Below are 20,886 nucleotides of genomic sequence, written 5' to 3' on the forward strand. Positions count from 1 at the left end.
TCTTGGCCCTAAAACTAGCAGCAGGGAAATACCTATGCAACTAAAATGGAGCCATAGTTCACACTTCTGCTAGATTTAGTGCTAAACCAAATACAGTCACCAATTCCATTTTCATCATTTGTCTTGCAATTATTTTTTCTTATTTTCTTCAAGCATGAACTTTTAGGATTGTGGGATTCTCAGCTTTCCTTTAATGAACGTGGAGAGGTTTTCAGCAACTGACATTCCAGGTAAGCTGGAAAATCTGAAACCTCGAGACTCAAAAATGAAAAACCAAACCAACACATGGGGTGAAAAAAAAAGGCTTAGGATTAAAGTCCTTATCATGATTTATGGTTGACTCACGGGCATTGAACCTGTGAGACTGGCTTCACTGAACGCTCTGTACCAGCAATTCAAGATAGCACATATCAATTAGAAGTAATTTTTGGAATCTGAAGGGCCAGCGATGTAAAAGCTAGTGCTGCAAACAAGCCACAACAACATCCATAAAGCAGGGGGGTGAAAGCACTGGAACTTTTTAAAAAACGTTTGGACAACATGATCATGCCTGAAAATTCATGAGGTCTACATGCAAGATTTTTGCACCACTGTAATCCAATCATGTGCTATCCTTGAGATTTTTTGTACCAGAACAAGTCATTCCTCTGTGCTGCGTTAGAATGAAGCCGATCTTTCAGCCAGCTATAGTGTGGTTTAGTTTTACTAGCGCAATGCATCAACCCTAGGCCTGGCGTCCTAACGAGGACAAGAACTATGCTTTCATACAAAGAGGACTAGTTCCCCCTCCAGTCTGTTCAAAATATTGTTCACTGCTTCGAGCACACCATAGCTACAGACCCTACAATTCCTCACAGCAACTAATATGAATGACACAACGTGTAAGTCAGTATGCTCAGCGTTTGGTGACTTGATTCCACCTCACAGTAACTACTCTTGACTATTTACAAGAATCACCACCTTTCACTTTACTCGCACTCCTTGTAGCCTCTGTTCAGCCTGGTGCTTTGGAGGACCGCTAATACAAAGCCCAGCGAGCTGCCCTGCATCTGCCTCACCTCGCTCCTCCGAGCTTGGCTCGGCCGTGGGGTTATACCTGGCCTGCCAGTGCTTACAGCAGGCTGCCAGCAACAAGCCGTAAATCATTTCTTACATGTACAACACGACTGTCTCATTGAACTCCAAAGCTCTTCGCTTCTCAGTCTGCTTGTTCCAGCACATGATTTTAAATCCCCAGGCCAGGGGCTAGCCTGGAGGGAACTTAAAGGGCCGTATTATAATACGTTCGCCGCTGAGACCCCAAGCGTATCACAGCTAACTATCACCTTGGGTAATAATGCCCGGTAGTAGCAGGCTAACGCAGCAGCAGATCAGAGTGTTGCTTACTGCAGCAGAAGTTACTCTGTACAGCAGCTATTGATCTCATCGCGAGGCAGAACTAGACAAGAACTGTAAGGAAACAGATCCATCTGAATGAGAAGTGTTCCCAGGAATACGGCTTTTTCACGGGCACTGCTCCCAGGAAAGGCTCCTCAGCTTCAGGGTGGCAGATCCTAGCAAGACAGGTGACAGGCGCAGAAGAACAGTGTGATTATGACACACACCTGCAATGCAAGAGCCTCTTCTGGGGTGGGAACCAGAGTGTGGTCGCCGTGTTACGTGAAAAACTCCCAACAATATGCTACATTTTGGCAGGGCATGGGGAAAAACTTTACCTAACAAAAGCTTCTGTTTTTTTAGGATAAAACTCCCCCCATTTCTATACTAAAGCTGGCATTAAAACCGGGGAGAGAGAATTGAAGCTGTGGAAGAGGAGAGAGAAAAGCCACCTTTTCCACAGAGAGAACAACCACCTGTCAAGTATTTGCCATACCAAGGGACCATCCCTTCTGCCTCGGGTTCTTGGCATCTTCCTTGCCTCAGCCGTGCCACTCATTTCTGCCAGCACGTCAATGACCAGGCTGAGGGCCCTAGCACTGGGAGTTCAGATGCAACAAAACTGGTCAGTGCTCCAGAGTTCATGAGCAGGGACACAGCACCTCGACAGTACCACAGAGCAGTTAAGTCACAAGGAAAACAAGATTATTTTGTTTCTATTTCAGCCTGGGCAGGGCTAGACTACGGCAAGTCTTAACAACCCTCCTTGTTCAAATACAGGTCTATTTGCTGTAATTAAAAAGTAAGCTAGGGAAAGAGTTAAAACTATGAAATTGTTAACTGAGGATGAATCTCTGTCCTTGTTTACTGCTCTCTTATTTTCTCTCATCCTGGCTATTTCTTCTATTAAATACTTTACATTGAGACTTAGGAACGGGTACTGAAGGTCTTAGTCCCTTATTCACATTTGAAGGACTGCTGTACCAGAAAAACCATGTCCTAGGCTAATACCTAGCTACGGGAATTCAGCAGGCAGCCTCTAAACCACTAATCTGAACGTAATCCAGCTATACCTTTGAGCAGCAGCACCCAGGCGAAGCAGGGGTATTCATCTCACTGCTACGTGTCCATTTGTTGAAGTATTAGCTGGGAAATCATATAGGTTCGTAAGATCACTGTTTCCTGAACAGAAGCAAATCCATACATACAAAGATTTGGAGACTGTTGTACAGTTTGATTTACTTTATTGAGTAATAGTCCGATAGCTACAACGGTGAATTACAAGGGGGGGAAAAAAAAAAAGAAGAAGAAGAAAAAAACCCCAAACCCCTCCAAAAAAAACCCCAAATCATATTTCCCCACATTTTGGGAAACAAGCTGAAGAAAACATTCTACACTGTAGAAGACAGCTGTAACTGCTGATATCCATGTTTTGACATTGGAACTGAGCAACTGCAAATCCGCAGCCTACAGTCCTAAAGCCTCAACCAAAAGAGGCTTAATAGTAACAACATGGATATATCACCACTGGGAAGATGTTAACATGTTAACAAAGATTCTGGGATACCAATCTGGTATAATCAGCAACATACTGGGTTCCTATGAAAGATGTGTCATTTCTCCTTAAGGTCAGCTTGCAGAGAACTTTGAAAAACAATGTTTCAAACTGACTACTTACAGTACTCCTTTGCTTGCAGAAAAGCACAAGAATTATAGTTCAATAAAAACTGAATACATGATCACTTTTCTGACTAGATTTGATTAGTTGCATAACTTTGGCAAGATTATCACAGTGTGATCCAGTTAAGCTTTCAGGATTACACGAACACCAGCACCAAATTAATCTTGCAATCAGACAACTGAGATGCCTGTGCACTCTCGTACATCTCTGACCACTTCTGCAGCCTCTCCCGGTCCCACTGCTTCAGTCAGCATTTGAGTTAGTGCAGTATTTTATGCCATTGACAAAGCAACACAATCTGGACAGATTCCTGGCTTCTCTCTCCTCACAAGAATAGCATGCCACCTTGTCGAACCCCCGAGGATGCAAGCTGGGATTACTCTACATAAAGTCTCCCTTTGTGGCATCTGAAATAAAAACCTTTCCCCCAGAACTGCCACTGTTTTGATAGTGAATTCCACACAGAGTTGTACAACTGGTTACTCAGTTCTTTGGCTGATTTTAAGAATCGCATTTAGAAGTTACTCTACATTAGAGGCGTTTAGAAAACATATTTATACCTGGTATTGGTACTCTTTCAAGTACTCTTTTAGTCTTGTTGGTAACGGCAGCTCCCAGATCTGATTTGTACATTTGTTTATAGTTATTCTGCAGCGGTGTTGCAGAGACGGAGCAGATGTATAGAGAGGTTTGTTCAAGTAAAGATGAACTGTTCCATTTGAAGGTGTTTCAGTTCTGTCCTTGCACATAAGAACATAGTACTCAATCAAATGCACAACGCTGTTGAACTGTTTAAGCCTAGATCTGACACAAGTGATAGAGTCCAGTCTAAACTTGCCATCTTGATATTCTATACGTAGATTGGTCGGTCCTGCTGACGTTTTCACCGAAATAGTCAGTAGATACTCTGAATGTGAACTGTCCCTAACCAAGAAGGTACCTTCGGGGGCATCCTGTAATCTCTCTTTGGCTTCAGCAACAGTCATGTTGCCCCAGTACCACCCTGTTAGAAGAGGAGAGAAAGAAGGGTTTTGTTTATTCCCGTTTGTTTGTTTGTTTAACGAGCTGCTCTTTGGCTGATACACTTGTAATAACCCATTTCCTCTGTTGTTTGAAAGCTGAAGTCCTGCAGGCATTGTAAATTTTTATTTCCCATTTAAATTCATTTGCTTTACAATGCGTCTCGTTTGGGCAGAGCCTTCCAGGTCACCGTTTACTTTCATATCTACGCATACACCCGCACAAACTTTCCCGCAGCGTCCTGCGAGGCTGACGCCGAAGCCGCCGGACCCCACGGGCCGCCCCTGAGGTAGCGGGGACGCGCCCCGCGGCTCCGCGCTGCGCACACGCCGGGGGAGCGCGGCGCCCGCACGGCGCCCGCTGGCAGCCCGCAGAAAGCCCGCTCTCGGTTACTCGCGGCAGGCTGCTGTCGAGACGAGCTTCGTCTGGCAACCGGGAGCGGAGACGGGTAAGAAAACTTCGGCAGTGCAGCTGCGGTCCTAGCGGGGAGGCGACGAAGACAAAAGCCCTTCCGTCAGTCCTGCGGGGCCGGGCGAGCCGCCGCCGCGCCGGCGAGCGGAGCGCAGGTACGCGGGGCCCGAGGGGATGCGGCGCCGCCGCCCGCTCCCCACGCCGCGGGCCGCCCCGGCCGGCGCAGCACCCGGCCCTCGCCCGGCCACGATCACGGGCCGCCGCCGGGGCACGGCGCTGCCGGTGCTTTCGCTTCGGCCGCCGCATCCCGCGGAAGGTCGGAGCCGCCGCCGCCCCTCGCCGGCGCGGGGCCGGACCCCGCAGCGCCGGGCGGCGACAGCGAGCGTCGCCCCGCCGCCCGCTTCCCCCCGCCGCCCCGCTCCGCCTCCCCCGGCACCGCGGCACCAGCCGGGCACCCCGGCGAGCGCCGCCGCCCCGGGCGCTCCCCCCTTCCCGGCCGGCCGCCTGGGCTTACCTGCCCGCCGCAGCTCCTCCATGGCCGCGGCCAGCTGCGCCGCCTCACGGGACTCCTCGGTGACAGGCGCCGCCGCCCCGGGGTGCCCCCAGCGCGCCCGGGCGCCCTCAGCGCTCTCCAGGGGCCCGGCGGAGCGCAGGGTCATGGGGGGCGGCGGCGGCGGGCGCGGCCCCGCTCGCACGCAGGTCGGGGGCTGCCCGCGGGGAGAGGGCTCCGCTCCGCCGCCGCCGCGGTGCTCAGCGCCGCGCCGGGTGCATGGCCCCGGCCCCCGGCCCGGGCGCCGCCTGCGAGCGGAGAGAGAGCGTGGTTAGCGGCGAACCCCGCGAGAGGCGCGCCCGGCGCAGCCCCGGCGTTTCTGGCGCTCCCGCTTCGGAACTTCCCAGCATCCAGAGGAGGGACCCGAGGCGAGGGATCACCTCCCGGCGGAGCGGGGGAGGGACATCTCCTCCCCCCGCCGCCCGGCCGGCCCCCGGCTCCCCTCCGCCGGGGACGGGGACGGGGCGGGGGCGGCGGCCCGCCGAGGTGGTCTCTCTCTACGGCAAGGACAAGCCCGCCGCTGCGCCGCTCCCCGGCCGGGGCAGGCGAGCGCGGGCCGCAGCGCTGGGGAGGGGCGCTTGGGGCGGGAGGAGGCCGCGGGGCAGAGCCGAGCACGTCAAGGTGCGAGCGGGGAGGGGTAGCGGCGGAGCGGGGCAGGTCGCAGGCCCGGCGCTGCTCGGGTTGTGCGCCGCGGTGCGCCGGCACGGCCCGGCCCGCAGTAAGGTCACACGCCGAGCTCTACCTCTAGGAACGGGAGCGCGCCTCTGCCCGGGGGGCTGCGGGGCAGTGTGCGGGGGGCTGCGGAGCTCGCCGCCCGCCCGGGTACGGGAGGGGCAGCGCGATATGTTTAGCGCGGGGCAGGAAACGTGCTTTTCCCGTTCCATTAAATACTGATATTAAAAAAAAACCCTTATTTTTCCGCTCGGCCGAAGCGAACGGGAGGGACGAAAAGAGCCTCTCGCCCTCCCGCCGGGCAGCGCCGGCGAGGGGGAGCCTGGCCGGGGGCTCACGGGGAAGGCCGGGCCCCCCGCCGGTGCTCGTGAAGCGGGCAGGGTCCCCGCCGCCGGGTGAGGGATTACGCCGAGGTGTCTCCTCCCGCCACAAGTTCCGCGGCGGAGCTCAGAAACTTTCCCGAAATTGAACTTTCGCGGCAGCCGGTAGGTCTCTCTGCCGGGTTCCTACCGCAGCCTACGCAGGCACACACGCGCCAGCCCGCCGGCAAAAGCCCGTCCCTGTCCCCTTCTCCTCCCGCCGCCGGCTCGGGGGCCGGGCGCAGGTGCGCCCGTCAGCGGAGCGGCTGCGGGGCCGCCGAGCCCCAGCGCAGGTGGGAGCAGCCTCGCCGGGAGCGCCCGAGCGCGACCCCTTGCGAAGGGGAAGCGCCGGGACCGGAGGGTTCGGCGAGGTTTTCCCCAGCCGCGGGAGCTCGACCGGGCTCGGGGGGGGGGGGGGGGGAGTTTGCGAGGCGGCGGCCGCTGCCTGCAAGGAGGCGTCCCCCGGCAGGGACGAGGGAGCGCCGGAGCCGTTCGCCTCCGGCTTCGGGGGAGCCCTCATCCCGCCGGTCGGCGGGGAGCCGGGCGGAGGGGGGTGGGGTGTAACGACGACGGGACTCACCCGGGCTCGGCGGGACGGGGAGCTGCCGCCGCCTGGAGGTGGGGCGGTCAGGTTGTTCTCGCTGCCGGCGGCGTTGGGGGGCCGGAGGGGGACGCGGGGCTGCGCTCGGGGCGCGCAGGCTGCTGCCGGAGGAGGACGGTGCTCCTGGGGAAGCAACACCCTCCGCTCCGTTCCCCCTCCCCGGCGCGGGCGGTCTGCTCGGCTTTGATTGCGAGGCGAGGGCATCCTTCCCCCCCCCCCCAACCCCTCCCGCTCCCGGGATGGCTAAATACAAAGGCTGCTTTCCAGGAACTTTCCAGGAACCGCATCATGTGACAGGACCCGCTCCGGCGCCTCCACCGCGATCGCGGCCAGCCGGGGCCGACGCACCCGAGCCGCCGCCCCTGTCACGCCGGGGCAGCGGCCGCCCAATCCTTCCCCCTCCGCCCTCCGAGCAGGTCAGTGGCCGCGACCGCTGAGGTGCCGGCGCGCGGGCGGCCGTTGGAGCCCGGCGGCGGGGCCGTGCCTCGCGGGGCGGCGCGCGCCGCCCCGCGAGGCACGGCCCCGCCGCCGGGCTCCAACGGCCGCCCGCGCGCGGGCCGCGCGGCACCTCCTGAGGTAACCGAGCGAGCGCGGGAGTGCCGTGCCCCCCTCCTCCCCCCCGCCATTGCCGCTCCGGGGTGAGGGACGCCCGGCCTGCCCGGCAGCCCCGAACACCTGAGAGCGGCGGCGGTGGGGGCCCGCCCTCAGGGCCGGGAGCGCGTCGGGGGGGCCGGTGCCAGGAGCTCCGTGCCAGGGACTTGCGGCGGCCGAAGCTCCTGGGACACCCCACCCTGATCTCCACCCCCCTTCACCCTCCGGCGCTAAATACCTCGTTGCTACAAACAGCCATTACCCGCCGATGCGCGCGCCGCTCCTTCCCCCCCCCCCCCCCCCCCCGCGATCTTTTCTTTCTTTTTTTTTTTTTTGTCTTTTAAAATAAATCCGAAGCTGTTTGGGGTTTTTTTTTTGCGGCGCACGGATGATTGATTGCGCAGCGGGTGCTGCTCGGTACCCGGCCACCTTCCGCCGCTGCCCGGGCGGCCCCGAGCCGGCTTTCGAAAGACAGAAAAAAAAACAGAAAGAAAAATTTAAAAAAAGAGCAAAACAAAGCAAAAGTAGCCGCGTTAGTCTCCCCCCCGCCCCCGGCTGCGGGTCGGCGCTCCCTGCGAATGGCACGGCGGCGTTTGGGAGGGAGAGCTTTTCGGGTTTGGCGGGAGGAGGATCAAGGGGTGTCTTTTTAAAGTCCTCAGGAAATAAGAATACAAAATAATACTAAATAATCTCTTTAAAAATCAGGGGCGGGGGGTGGGAGGCTTTGTTGTTACAGAGGTAAATGCATATGTATCAGGCTGGACGCTCTGGCTGAGGGAGCGGGGCAGCGCCGGCACGCCGGCTCCCCTGCTCGGAGAGAGCTCCCGCAGCCACGCTCCCGCTTGAGGTCTTCTTCCCCGGTAACTCCTGCAGTTCAGCGCTTCTTTACAAAAAAAGAAAAAAAAAAAAAAAAAAAAAGGGACCCTGAAGGACAGTTCCTGAAGGCTTTCGTAACAGATTATTACTTCTAATTTTTCAACATCAGGGGATGATTGAAGAGCATTAGAGTTAATAGTGCTCTTAAAAAATAAGTTCTGTGTTCAGTAATTAAGCAGATTCGTCTGAGGAGAAAAAGAATTTGTTACTTTGTTAAGTGATTTGGTCAGTATGGTTTCATCTGTTTGTCATGCCTGGGCGCTTTTGAATTTGATTTATTCAGTTTATGAAAAAAGGTGGTTTTAATCACTGACAGCACCGCAGATTTAAAATGAGGTCTGAGGAGCAGACACAGGCTTTCTTAAGCGTCCTCATAAATGGTTTAAAACAGTTTAGGTTTTAAAGGTCATTCTTGTTCCTGTTTTCGTCCGTGCAGTTCAGATAGCCTCAGATCCAGCCTCCAGGGACTCTTGGGGAATCCCCACTAACTTTTTGTTGGGTAGATGCGAAGAGGGAAGAGGGTATGAAATTTTTGATATTTAGTTGACAGTTCTGCTACTGGTGATGTGAGATCTTGCATAAAATTTGCAATGACTTCACTGTATTTGGAAGAACGATAGCAACAAAAAAGGAATACAGATCTATTTTTATTACCAAAATAATTCCGTATATGTATATGCAGGCACAGAGCTTTTGCTCAAAAATATGTTCTTTTGATACAGTAATGTTCGAATTAGGGCTATTCCTTTAAAGTTCACTAATTCGTCTTAGAGAAATGGAATGCATCTTGCCTAGATGCAAAGCTGCTTTTTTACAGCTTTGCTGTAGTTTTCTTTCCCGATGTCATTTATTAATGGCATTTTTATATGGGTAGTATCTCAAGACTTCCTTTGCTTCTGCTGTTTGTTCATCACTTGAAGTCATAATAACTTGTTTCTAAAACCACAGCTGGCTGCTATAAAGGCAGAGAGAGGAAGACCGTGATTTATGTGGTGAATGAGAAACAAGAACAGAAGAATGTAATAAATATTTGTAACTTAAAACTTCAGATATTGTTATGAAAAAGGTAGCATAAAAAATTAAATAGGCAGTATATCAGCAGGATGTTTCCTAAACAGAGTTCTGTTAGCTTTTTTTTTCATGAGAAGTCAGTGTCTTTTAAAAATAGTAGTAGAGATCTGATAAATTTACAAGAGTAATGAAATTCAAAGTTAAAAACTGCAAATCAATCTTTAAATGACACTTTTGGCACCTCATAAGAGTACTTCGGTTCACAGTTACCTTTGTTCTCTGGTGTGGGACTTCCGTGAGTACTACAGGCTCAGTGGAATAAGTTAGTATTTTGCTGTTTCTTTCAATAATGTTAGTTAGGTGGTTTTCTCCTCTGTCTGAGTCTTTCACACAGTCACAGGGGAGGAAAAAAAATAATTTCTAAGGGTAAGAAAAGGTGATTAAATTAAATTACTTTCTGGATAATGGGCCACGTGGTGCATGAAGCTACTTTTAGCTACTTTTTAGCTTCTTTGGCATTAGGATGTTTAATACATACCTGGTCTGCCTTAAGTGTTTTACTACATAAAAAAAAAAAAATTAGAATGGAGTATGAGAGAGATGTGAAATGGAGAAAGAGAAAAGAAGCAGCAGACTCTGAAAACTTAGCTTTCTATCAGGTAAACAAAATAAGATTTTTTAATTTGCCATGTAACAAAAAATTTCTAAACAGAGTCGCTAATATGAAGAGAAAACTAGTTTATACAAATGGGGATTTAAAATTTGTAAGTACAATTCAAACAAAGTGCTTTATTTATTTTTAGTCTGTGTGTTTTGGGGTGGCAATTCTAGGACAAATATTGCCTGTATGTGTACAGTTGTGAATGCTTCTGAACCAGTTGTAGAGGTGTGTCATCTGACTGGAGATGAAAGGCACAAATTTAAGGAATCTCTGATTTCTTTTCCAGATAGTTTCTACTCTGCATGAATGTTTTGATTTGGGCAGTATGTCATCTGTGTAGTAGATATTTTTAATTGAGAGTTACATTAGTAGTGAAAACATGAACATTAATGGTTCTTGAAAGTAACAAGCAGAATACATTATGTGTCTGACTTGTTTTGAAACGTGTGTGAGCAAAAAGAGAAGGGGAGGGATGAGTGGTTTAATTTTTTTATTTTTCCTTTAGGCAAAATCCCTTTTATTACCAAGGAAGGAGGCAACATCGTTTTTACAGTAGTGTGAACTGCCTGTTGCTAGAAATGATTTTCACTTTGTTCCTGAAAAGTATGCCAAATTTACTGGAGAGCTAGTGTGCTGATTTATTTATATAACATGACGTGAGTGGAGGAGGGGGTAATGCATTTTTGGACCAGCTGATTTTGCTCAGTGTGCTTTGATTTGCTGAAAAGGTTTACTGATTTAGCTAGATTTATCTCGCTGCCTGGAAGAATACAAGGGACCTTTCCTTGCTTTCTGCATCCTTACTTCCCGAAGATGCAGCACAGAATATCCATTGTCCATGACATACCATTTTGTCAGGTAAAATCCGCTTTAGTTAAAAGGCCAGCTATTGCTTATCACGTATGTCTATTTTGACCGTATTTTGACAACTGTTTACCTGAACTGATCTAAATAACAGCGTAGAAGTACCACGGTTCCTCCCTGTCCTGTAATTACAGTAGTCAGGTAGCACTTCTGGTTCTCAAGCAAAGAAATAAGAATATTGAGCCTTAATCTCAAGCAATTTAAAACAAGTTAATTGTACCTCTGCACCACAAACAAGGTCCTCAATGCAAGCCCTTAGAGAGTTTCTCACTCAGCAGTCAGGAGGAAGGTTTGCTTATTTCAAAAAGAGTTCCTAAAACATAATAAAAACAGCAGGGAGAAGACAAGTATTTTCATAAATGGGATCACTATGCTCTTTCCAGCTGCCCAAGGAACAGAATGTTTTGATGAAATAAATTATGATGTATAGAAAACAATTTTACTCTTAACCAGCTGCCACCTTATTTCCTGTCATTTTTATCTATTCAGATGTGAATACTTTATCTTTCTTGAGAAAATACATTTGGTAAAGGAGAATAATCAAAAAATCAGTGAATAATTTCTGTGAATCAGTGGTATTCTAAAAGAAAACCAGCACTTGTAATTTAAAAGCAAACCATCAAGAGACAGCAGTAAGAGAGCAGTACTTTGAAATAACATCCAGATTATTTTCTTTCAGGGATGGTCGAGAAAAAGAAGGATGATTTCCTTTAGTTCAATGGATAGGTAGATGCATAATCAGTGGCAAGCATGAAAATCTTGACCGTATAAAGGTGGTATTTAAATCCTCTCATAATGTGCTTTATAGTATTTAAAACTTATGGTAGCATCTAAAGGCCTCAGCTACATTGAGTAAGAGGTTATCTAGACACACTTTAGGATCTTTAAGTAAAAACATAAAATGTAGTGCTTTTATAGTTTCTCTAATTTACTATTTACAATTTCAAGGAAAAAAAAAGTAACATAAAAATAATTTTGCTGGACTCGTTAAGGAAAAGTGGAAGGTGGTGATACAGGGTACTACATGTAAAAAAGAGATAATTGATACAGCAGTTTTCAGCTGATGCTATGTTAGGCTTCCTTATAAATACTGAGCACAATACTGTTCTGTCACTTTGTTATCTTGTGAACTGTGAAGTTCCTCTCTGACTAGAACTAGCTAAATATTGCTGAAAGGTACCTGAGGATAATTTGTAAATATACTTGCTTTGTCAGCATTGTCTTCCCTACCACGCTTCCTTTTTATGAACACAATAGAAAACAAGACTACTGGCAAGAACTGTTTTGATAGCAGTCATTTTAAACAGCTACTAGGAGAATATTTGCTATGGATTTGAATATTTGGATTGTAGTATAAGATGCTGTGACTGTAATATTTATTTACCTTGGTTTTTGGCTCAGAAAGTGTGTATATGCCTGAGAAAGGGCGTATAGGTGTATATGTACGCATACACCTATACATACACATGTTCACAACTGCGCTTTTTGAAGTTCTGGATTTTTGGAGAAATGTACACTCTTGTCTTTGTTTTAGAAAAATCCTAGAGATAGCACAGCTGAAAGGACTCTGAAATCTTGCATTCTTGTCGTAGATGCTGCCAGAAAAAACAACCCTTTTATGCTTGAGGAGGCTTGAGATGTTTTCTTGCCAGTTGCGATTCCTGCTTCTCAGAGTAAAAGAGAGCAAGTAACGTCTGTGAAGAAAGTTTTCCTGACAGACGGCATGCAGGCAGCTCTCCTGTGCTCTGCCAATCCGTCAGTAATTAAAGTTCTTTTGTTAGTGAAGTCAGTTCTGAAACTGGTAAGAAAAATTAGAACAGGTGATGCAGTCTCCAAAGGGAAGAGGTTTGAGTGCAAAGTGAAACGAAGATGAAGAAGAAACTGGGTTTATGTCTCTGAATAAATGGTCTCCCATTAGAAAAAGGTTAATGTTAAGCCACTGTTCTAGTTTTCACATTAAAGAAGGTTTAATTCGCCCAGAGCTATTTGGCCTAGAGGATGAATTCCTACAATTAAATGTTTATGATTGAGAGTGCTGCCATGGAAAGCAGACAGATTAATATCGTTTCAGGAGTACTGTGAATCATTAGATGAGTTGTACAACCTTTTCCTGGGCATGAGCCACTTTTAAATTTCAGACTAAGGCTATAATAGACTTCAGCATAAGGCCTGACGTGTTGCTGTATTTAGGAGTTTGAATAACAGAATAATCAACATGTACTAATGTGTTTATAGAATTTTAAACTTCTTACAGTTAACTGAAAACATGCTGCCCATGGTATGAGTATATGCTGCTGGGATCAAATACATTTTTCAGATCAGTGCAGTAAGTGTTACTGTCAGGTAATGAACTAACCTGCCCCTGACATGTTGGCTTCTTTCGGCTCACGGTAGGCATGGCTGCTTTCCCCGCTTCAGTATGCAGAGGAGCTGAACGAGGGCTGTCGTGCAAACCTGAGCAGATGACAAGAAAACCATGCTAGCTGCCAATTACCTCCTCTCTCTTTGTTTGTTGTGATTAACACTTGGGTTTTGTCAGGAAGGCTCAAGGCATCATCCTGTAACTCATTGGCATGTTGGGAGGACGTAAACCGAAATACAGGCCAGACAGACAGACTGGCGTTTTCTGGGCTCAACAGAGGAAATGGACGCAGGGCTACTCTTCCCGGTTAAGGAAAGAGTGCTAGTCCACAGCTTGCCTTTTCTTGGCACTGCCGGTCCATTCCCAGGACTGCTTGCCCCTCCTGTGAGCAGTTTTGCCAGGTATGTGGAAATACAAGCTCAAACAGTAGATAAAATTGGATAGACTGCTTGAGGCGGTTACTGCCTCCCCTTATACTGTACCTGAGCCACCCTTCCCGTGGCTCTGACAGTGCTGCCTGCAGAAGGGATGAGAAATTAACTCCCGCGTCTCCTCCTAAACAACTTCAGCTTTCGGTCTGGTGGTTAAGATCAACTCCATTTTCAGCGAGGCTCGAAGCTGCGGTCGTTCAGGAGCAGCTTCATGAGCTCTTTGGTCGTGAGGTGGCGAATTCTGTCACGGGGTGGGGTGAGTGGTTGGGGACGAGAGTAGTAACTCCTTCAGCCATCTGATTTTAATCCCCTACCACATGTGACTTGAAGTCCTTAGATGCCCTCTACTGCCGTATATCAGAATTAACAGATGGCTCTGCTTCAGATTTGCTGAAGTTTGTTATTATCTCTCTGTCCCTGTAAATGAATGGGGGAGGGGAAAATAATATCCGTATTTATTACAAAATATGCAAAGCTTTTTATAAAGTGCGAGTTTGGGCTAGACATCTTTTCTGACTTCCAGTGCCAAAGCCCTGTATTTCAAAATTTTAACACTATTTTTAGCATTCTCTTCAGAGCTCAATTCTCTGATAAATTATCCCTCTGGGAATAAACTTGATCCAGGAAGATGCCTGAGGCACAGCGGAATTTTTCCACAGCATTTCAGGCCACATCATACTAGACGGAAGGAAGCTGCAAAACCTGCTGCTGTGGCGCAGTCTCTGTTCTGGGAAGGAACTAAAGGATGCATTTAGCCATTGGATGTATCATTTGCATAAGACAGAACTGCAGGCAAGAGCCTATACCTAAAATGGAACAAGAATGAAATTTCTGTCCCGCGTTTGCCTGTGTTATGACAGTTTTTGTGTGCTGGCAGGCACAAAGCAACCCCAAGTCAAACAGAGCTAATCCTGGAGGGAATCACTCTGCAGGCTCTAAGAATCAAGTGTTTCTGTGATGCCTGAGCTTTAGCTGCGTGGGTTGTATCAACTCCTTTTTCCATCTATAAGCAAAACCCAGCAAAACAATCCCACCTTTGGTTCCCCAGCCCAGATCCCTAACGCTGATTTGACCAAGTGGGTTTAGTCCAAATGAAATCAGCAGCCACGTTTTGTGTACATTTTTGAACATGCCTGACATTTTCCAAGGACAGTCTATCCGTTTTGCTCCAGGTGGTTGCCAGGAATGTTGCAGACAGAAGCGGGCATGGCAGGAGGGAGCGTGAGTTCCAGGGGAACGCGTGATAGCGGCGATCTGCTCCAGGTGAGTGGAGGGGGGTACATGAACAGAGGACATGCAGGAGGGCCTTTGCCAGGCTGATGAAAGATAAAGCTTGGGTTCACCAAAGGGTGAATTTTCTCATGGTGCTTTCTTTTCCCTCCAGCACAGTCCTCTGCTTTCAGGCACACTGCTCTAGAATATGCTACTGACATTTTTCAGAAGCTTTTGTAATTTTTCCAGAACAATCTCAAACTAACCAAAGTCCATAGCACAATCTTGTTGTGAATGGGGGCTTTGTTCTGTGAGACTGTTTCTGACAACGCCTGGCGCTGTTAGCCATCGCATAAAAGGCTGAAACATGAATTTGTGCATAAGCTTTTGCCTTCAGCGTGTTCATTCCCTCAGACCCCCCCTTTTCTCCAAGAAAGACGTGAAGCTCTTCCAGTCCTCCTGGGAGGTGGGCTGTGTATTGTTATGGGGCAAACCTGTGAAGCTATACCAAATTATACCACCCAACAATGCCGTCCATTGCATATATTTTCACTGGATCCATATTTTTCCAATTTCTTCATGTTTTTTCAATGGCTTGTTTTTTCTCTATCCATCAGAGAGTGGAATCCTGCGTCCAGAGAATGTAATAGCAGCTGTTTCTACTCAATTTGCATTTATATACTTAACACTTCGAAATAGATTACTTCTAGAAGCTTTCACAATCTCGTCAAAATTCCTACTTAGTCAGAGGTACTAGTGAGAATGTTAATGAAATCCTTTTGGACTGGCTGATGGAAAAGATGCAGCAACAACAACAAAATTCCCCAAACAAGACTGATCAGTTATGCTTCAACAATCAATTGAAACGTATCTTTTAAGCTCCTTGGGCATTTTCAGGATCAGTTCCTTGGGCTCTTCTAAGGGGGCAAGAGTATGCCAGGTAAGGAGACGAACTGTTAAAAAAACCTGTGCGGAACTGGTAGTGTATTTCTAGCAAAATTGATTTATCATGTGAGTGCAGCCAAACAGGAAAAAACCCCAAAACACCACCTGGCAAGCTATTTAAAGTGAACAGCTTATTTGCCAATGTCAACGGATTTTTAAATAAATAAACCCCTTATGTCCTGAGAATAACTGAAAAACAGCTCTTTAATTTGTTTTTTATACCACTATTTTCTTTTGTTGACATTTCACTAGCCCTGAAATGGAAACGCAGCATTTTTATTTAGTAATGCCTAAGTGAAGATTGTAAGAGTGATATCCAATTATTGTTCTTTTCTCCAGAAAACTCTGAAAGCCTTTCACCTCATTATTTTGCCAGATGCCTCAGCTTGAACTATTTCTTTAGATTTCTTTGATCCTCTGAATGCTGAGAATTACAGAACGTTGACACTTGGTGACCTTTGGTACAGTTCATTTACTTCGATGCGGACTGTTGAAGATGCTTGCTCCTAAATCCAGATTTTGTTTGAAGTTATAGAAATGCACTTTCTTCTCTGTGTATTTGTTTATCCAGAAAAAAAAATTCCTTTTATTTTTACAGGACTCTGAACTGGGGCATCTCTGAACTGGACCGGACAATCTTGATGACTCAGGTTGTTTAGAGAGAACAGCAATGATGCATGTGAGTCCCTGTTTTTGTGTGTCTCAGTAAGCCTGTACCAGACTCACTCAGACTTAGCAGTCCAGACAAAGATAATCTGAGCTCAGGTTGTCTGTGAAAACGATGTGCATCCCAGCTACCTCACTTCAGAGGGCATGCTTGTGTTACTAAATAAAAACAGTCCCCGATGCCAAGAAGCTTGGCTTATGTTCACACTAGCTGGAGCTAGTTCCCTTGAGAGCAGACTCCTATATTCTCATCCCACAGTATTCCTTGGACTCTTTCTGGTGCCCCTTACAGACCCAACATGTAATTCTCATTTTTTGTGTACCTTTCAGTTTGAAGTATCTGAAATTACGTGAAACTGTACTGCGAGAATGGTGCCTTCCTAGCATGAAAGCAAGGGTATGTATTACATGCTTTGGGGTGTGGCAATGTTTGAGGGCCCAGTCAGCTTGAGCAGTTTAGACGGGCACGTAGGGTCAAGTCAGACACGATGGGATCTTGGAGCCGTGCTTGGTGCGAACTCTCCCTGCAGAGGTGCGCAGCCATTGCTTTAGAGGGCAAGGTGGAAGAGGGAGAAGCATCGAAGAGGTGTGGGGATCAGCAGCCGGAGCTTGAGCTTGCTCCCCGCCTACAGTAGTGAGGACACGCTCAGAGGGACCGCAACCACCAGTCTGCTGCTGGGGACCACCTCTGGCTGAGGCAAAGAGTAGACGCAGGTATTTTGATTGCAGGATAAACACTTCACTATTGAAGAAACACAGGGCTTCTCGTGTATCATTTCCACAAAGTCACAAGTCAATGTCTGGGCCGTATTGAAGCAAAACACTCACCCGATTCCAACAGCTGAAGGTTTTGCCTCCAGTCTGGACAGGGAGTGGCTAAGCAGTGTGTAGGTACCAACCACGGCAGCTCTCCATCAGGCCTGCCACTGCTCTTCTCTCACCAGTGACCTCTTTGGGCTCTTGTCAAATCTTCTTCTTCAGCAAATGTGGCCATGTAAAGTCAATGAATCGTAGCCCGTGCAGCCAGCATACAGCATGTTTATTTTAGTAGATTTGAACATATAAATATGTGCTCCAGAAAGGGATTTTTTCTGCCGTTTTTATCATCTCTGCTTATGGTGAACTTACCTGAATTTTGTTTGCATTGTGCATTTACTTGTGATAGGAAATCCTTTTTCTTAATCCGGGTCCACAATTTGTGGAACTCGCTGCCACCCTCGGTTTCCCCATCACTAATGCCAGGATTTTAACAGTATGAAAAATGGCGTGGGGAAAGGGAGTTCTGTAAAGATATGAGGTATTCTTGGAAAATAACAAGCAAACCCATGCTTAAACCAGTCAGAATTAAAAACTACAAAATAAAAAATAAAAAGGGATGTGAAGCCTTATGCTACTGTATACTGACCAATTGTTAACTAATTTGGGGTCAAGGAAATCTTTTTCCCAGTGTTAGTTTATTATTCAGTTGAAATCCTCATTGTGTATTAACAAAAGCAGAAGATGACGATCACTGCTGCTGCACCGCTCTGATGCAGCGTAACTCCTACAGGTTTGACTTCAGAAAAACGCTACTACTTTATTTGTTTAAACAAGTATTACATAAATTTGAATAATGAGAAAGACTAGCAGTATTTAAGAAACACTGATGTTTACATGAAACTAGAAAGCTCTGTTTTGTTAGCATTAGTGAGTAGGTAATATATATTTGTACAGTAGGGTCAAGCTTTAATAGTTTGATCTTTTGGTTAATTTTTATTCTACAGGATAATGGCTTAATGCAGTAACCCAATTTAACAGTCACTTCTCACTGCTCATTTGAATTTTCTGTGATACTTAAATGGTCAAACTTTTATTAGTTTTGGAAGAAGAGACGCTAAAAAACAGCTCTTCCAGAATTCTTTTTCTATGATATCTCGTATTTTGCTGGTAGGGAGATTCTTTTGCTGAGGAATTGTAAACTCTGGTAGCAGTCAAAACTGGCCTTATTTAAAATGGTAAACTGCCTCTGACCCAAGACTGTTTTTCATCTTGACAAACACAAAAGCTGAATATAAGCAAAACTGGTTTCTGTATTTATTACTTACTTGATCTTTCAGAAATACTACTTGGCACCAAGTTCCTCAGCTCTCTTGGCCATTCCAGCCTCCTGTGGTGCCTCTTGGTGACAAAGAATTTTGTGACACATCGATTATTACTTCTCACCTACATTGTGACGCTTCACAAAGTGGTACTCCAGGTCATGAACTTTTCCTTCTCTAGGAGCCATGCGATGCAAAACTGCTGACGAAACGTGCCGTTTGGTTCATGCAGCTTCCCCATAGCTCCCACCTCCTGATGTGCAGTGTCCTAACAGCTGTAGTTATATACAGTGGCACTAACATTCTGTGTAAATTGTATTTAAAATTTCAGAGAATTCTTACCCAGTGAGATACTATTTTTGTGTTCATTTTCTTAGAAGTACCTAGAGGTAACAGTTGGGATCGTGACCTTGTTAGAAGAGGAGCTATAAAGATTACTTCTCCTGTGACTACACACCTAATGAAACAAAAAAATGACATCTTTAGTACTATCTTTTAGCATTGGAGGGTGAATTGAATATAAGGAGGTGAGATTAAAATCCTACATGCCATTTCTTCAAAATTACAAATTAAATTTGTGAGTTACTCTATACAGAAAACAAAGAGTTCCTATATGTGGACTACATGCTATTGAATGCTAGCAGAAACAGCTAAAATGTTTTCATCTTAAGCGGAGTATGTTTCTTTTACATATGTGCATTCTTAAATTAAAAAAAAAAAAAGGTAGGACTGCTTTCATTTGCTCTGACACAGGGATCTGAATCTCAGCTAAGCTTCATCCTCCCTTCAAAGATGAGAAGGAAAAAGCACCTCCAGAGAACAATGTGTGACTTATTTTAGACAATAAAATGTTAAAATAATAAAATGTTATAATAATCAACTGCCTTGTGTAGGTATCTTTTTTTGTGTGTCAGGTGGCTCTAAGGGGCGCCTACAAAGATTAACTCAGGCTGAGATATCGAATTCGTAGCAGTCTCAGTCTTCGAGATGAACCCAACTTTTACGTATCGTAGGTACACAATCTGACTGACGTTTATTCTAGTGAACAGTGGGCTTTAAGTCAATTTTGTTATATTGTAGCATTAAAACAAAATATACATCCTCTATTACAGAAGAGGAATGCAATCTGCATCTGCGTGACCTGTTCACTATGTAACTTTGTACTGGTTTTGAGGAAGGAAGCAGCATGTGAGAAATCCTAGCAGAGCAGATGCTACGATTCATAAAGATTGGGATGACTGAGAAGGGCAGTGCCAGCCTGGAATAGCACTCCTCGCTGTGACTTACAGCGGAGCTGCAGCACTGGTTTATTCTGGGACAGCAGAATGTGGACATGGCAGCTGAAATTCAGACCTACTGCAACAGCAGGCAGACAAGAAGGGAGCTTCCCTACAGGGCTGAGTCACTGGAGGGCGGGAAGGGAGGGAGGGAAGGATGGATGGAAGGATGGAGGGATGGAGGGATAACTGCCCCCTCTGTTGCAGTCGTGAGGAACTGAAGCACAAAGACACCAGACTCGTCACACAGGTGTCTTTGGCAGTTAGGTCCCGTTACTGCTCCACTGCTGGCTTGTGTTTTGAAAACACGAGGGTGACACCTCTGCGACACAAGAGCCACATCAGGCAAAGCAAACAGGCAAGTCCCCCAGAAGAACCTTTGACCCTCTGAATCCAACCACTCCGAGACCTGCTAGGGAGTTCCTTTTCCTTAAGTACTTACAGATTTAAAGAACAGCTAACGCATGTCTCTCGTAGTGTTAAATTTGATGACAGAGCTAAATCCGCTATGGTCTTGGACAAATCCAGTTGTTGTTGAGCAACATTGCCTCCTGGTGGTAGCACCAAGGGTCTGCAGAACAGCATCATTTGCACAAAGTCCAAAACCTGCTGTAAAAGCATGCTTCCTTTTTGAATTCAGGCCCAACTAGAGGAAGTGAAAGAACGTTCTTTTCACCAGGACATCAAGACAAACTGGACTGGATTTAACTGGTCTGAGTGAAGGACAAACAGCTGGATGCCTTACTGAAACAGTTCTCTAATGGCACGCCAGCAAACAGAGCCCGTGGAGACGCTTAGTGAGACGTTCAAACACAGAAAATCAGTAAGATGTACCCAAGCGTTCACTACACACAGCGATGAACCGCGTAAGGTCTGAAACACGTCATAATCGTGGGACACAAAGCGAGTGGCGACGTGCCTGAAACTGGGTACAAAGACACCAGAGCAGACGTGACGTCCAGCGAGTTCTACGCAATTGAGTTGTCAATCACAGAGAACAAGAGCAACAGCAAACAGAAATGCCCAACTAACTTTCAAGTGGGTTATTATTTTGCATAGCAGTGGGACAAGAATCAAATGGATGGATTTCTAATTCCAAGTTTTCAAGAGAAAAGCAAGAGGTAAAGCCAGCTTCATGCAGTTGTTCAAGGCCCAAGAAATCAGGAGAACAGCCTGGGATTACTGTGAGTAGGATTTTGATTAGGTTATGCTTCAGATGACCCAGGAGAAAGATTTAATAT

General features: G+C 47.0%; 1 protein-coding gene and 1 long non-coding RNA gene across 7 annotated transcripts; one reads left to right on the plus strand and one right to left on the minus strand.

Moving 5' to 3' along the window:
* Nucleotides 1-2,639: 2,639 nt before the first annotated feature.
* Nucleotides 2,640-5,148, minus strand: SOCS2 (suppressor of cytokine signaling 2). The gene is made up of 2 exons (XM_075429019.1): nucleotides 5,004-5,148; nucleotides 2,640-4,061 (listed from the first exon to the last, which is right to left on the minus strand). The coding sequence occupies exons 1-2, from the start codon at nucleotides 5,146-5,148 to the stop codon at nucleotides 3,613-3,615; spliced, it is 594 nt and encodes a 197-aa protein (XP_075285134.1). The 3' UTR covers nucleotides 2,640-3,612.
* LOC142362259 (uncharacterized) lies at nucleotides 4,411-19,248 on the plus strand. Of its 6 annotated transcripts, none has more exons than XR_012764877.1 (5): nucleotides 4,411-4,526; nucleotides 14,640-14,730; nucleotides 16,223-16,303; nucleotides 16,621-16,687; nucleotides 18,387-19,248. It is a non-coding gene; the product is annotated as an uncharacterized LOC142362259 (long non-coding RNA). The 6 variants fall into 6 exon arrangements; XR_012764880.1 differs by lacking the exon at nucleotides 4,411-4,526 and adding an exon at nucleotides 4,605-4,644; XR_012764881.1 differs by lacking the exon at nucleotides 4,411-4,526 and adding an exon at nucleotides 6,138-6,196.
* The last annotated feature ends 1,638 nt before the right edge of the window (nucleotides 19,249-20,886 follow it).

Source organism: Opisthocomus hoazin, chromosome 8, assembly GCF_030867145.1.
Source record: "Opisthocomus hoazin isolate bOpiHoa1 chromosome 8, bOpiHoa1.hap1, whole genome shotgun sequence".
NCBI classification, from domain to species: Eukaryota; Metazoa; Chordata; class Aves; order Opisthocomiformes; family Opisthocomidae; genus Opisthocomus; species Opisthocomus hoazin.

Coding starts and splice junctions, on each gene's coding strand:
- SOCS2 (XM_075429019.1), bottom strand. CDS start 5,148: ATGACCCTGCGCTCCGCCGGGCCCCTGGAGAGCGCTGAGGGCGCCCGG. Junction 4,062..5,003: donor GGAGGAGCTGCGGCGGGCAG/GTAAGCCCAGGC, acceptor CTCTTCTAACAG/GGTGGTACTGGGGCAACATG.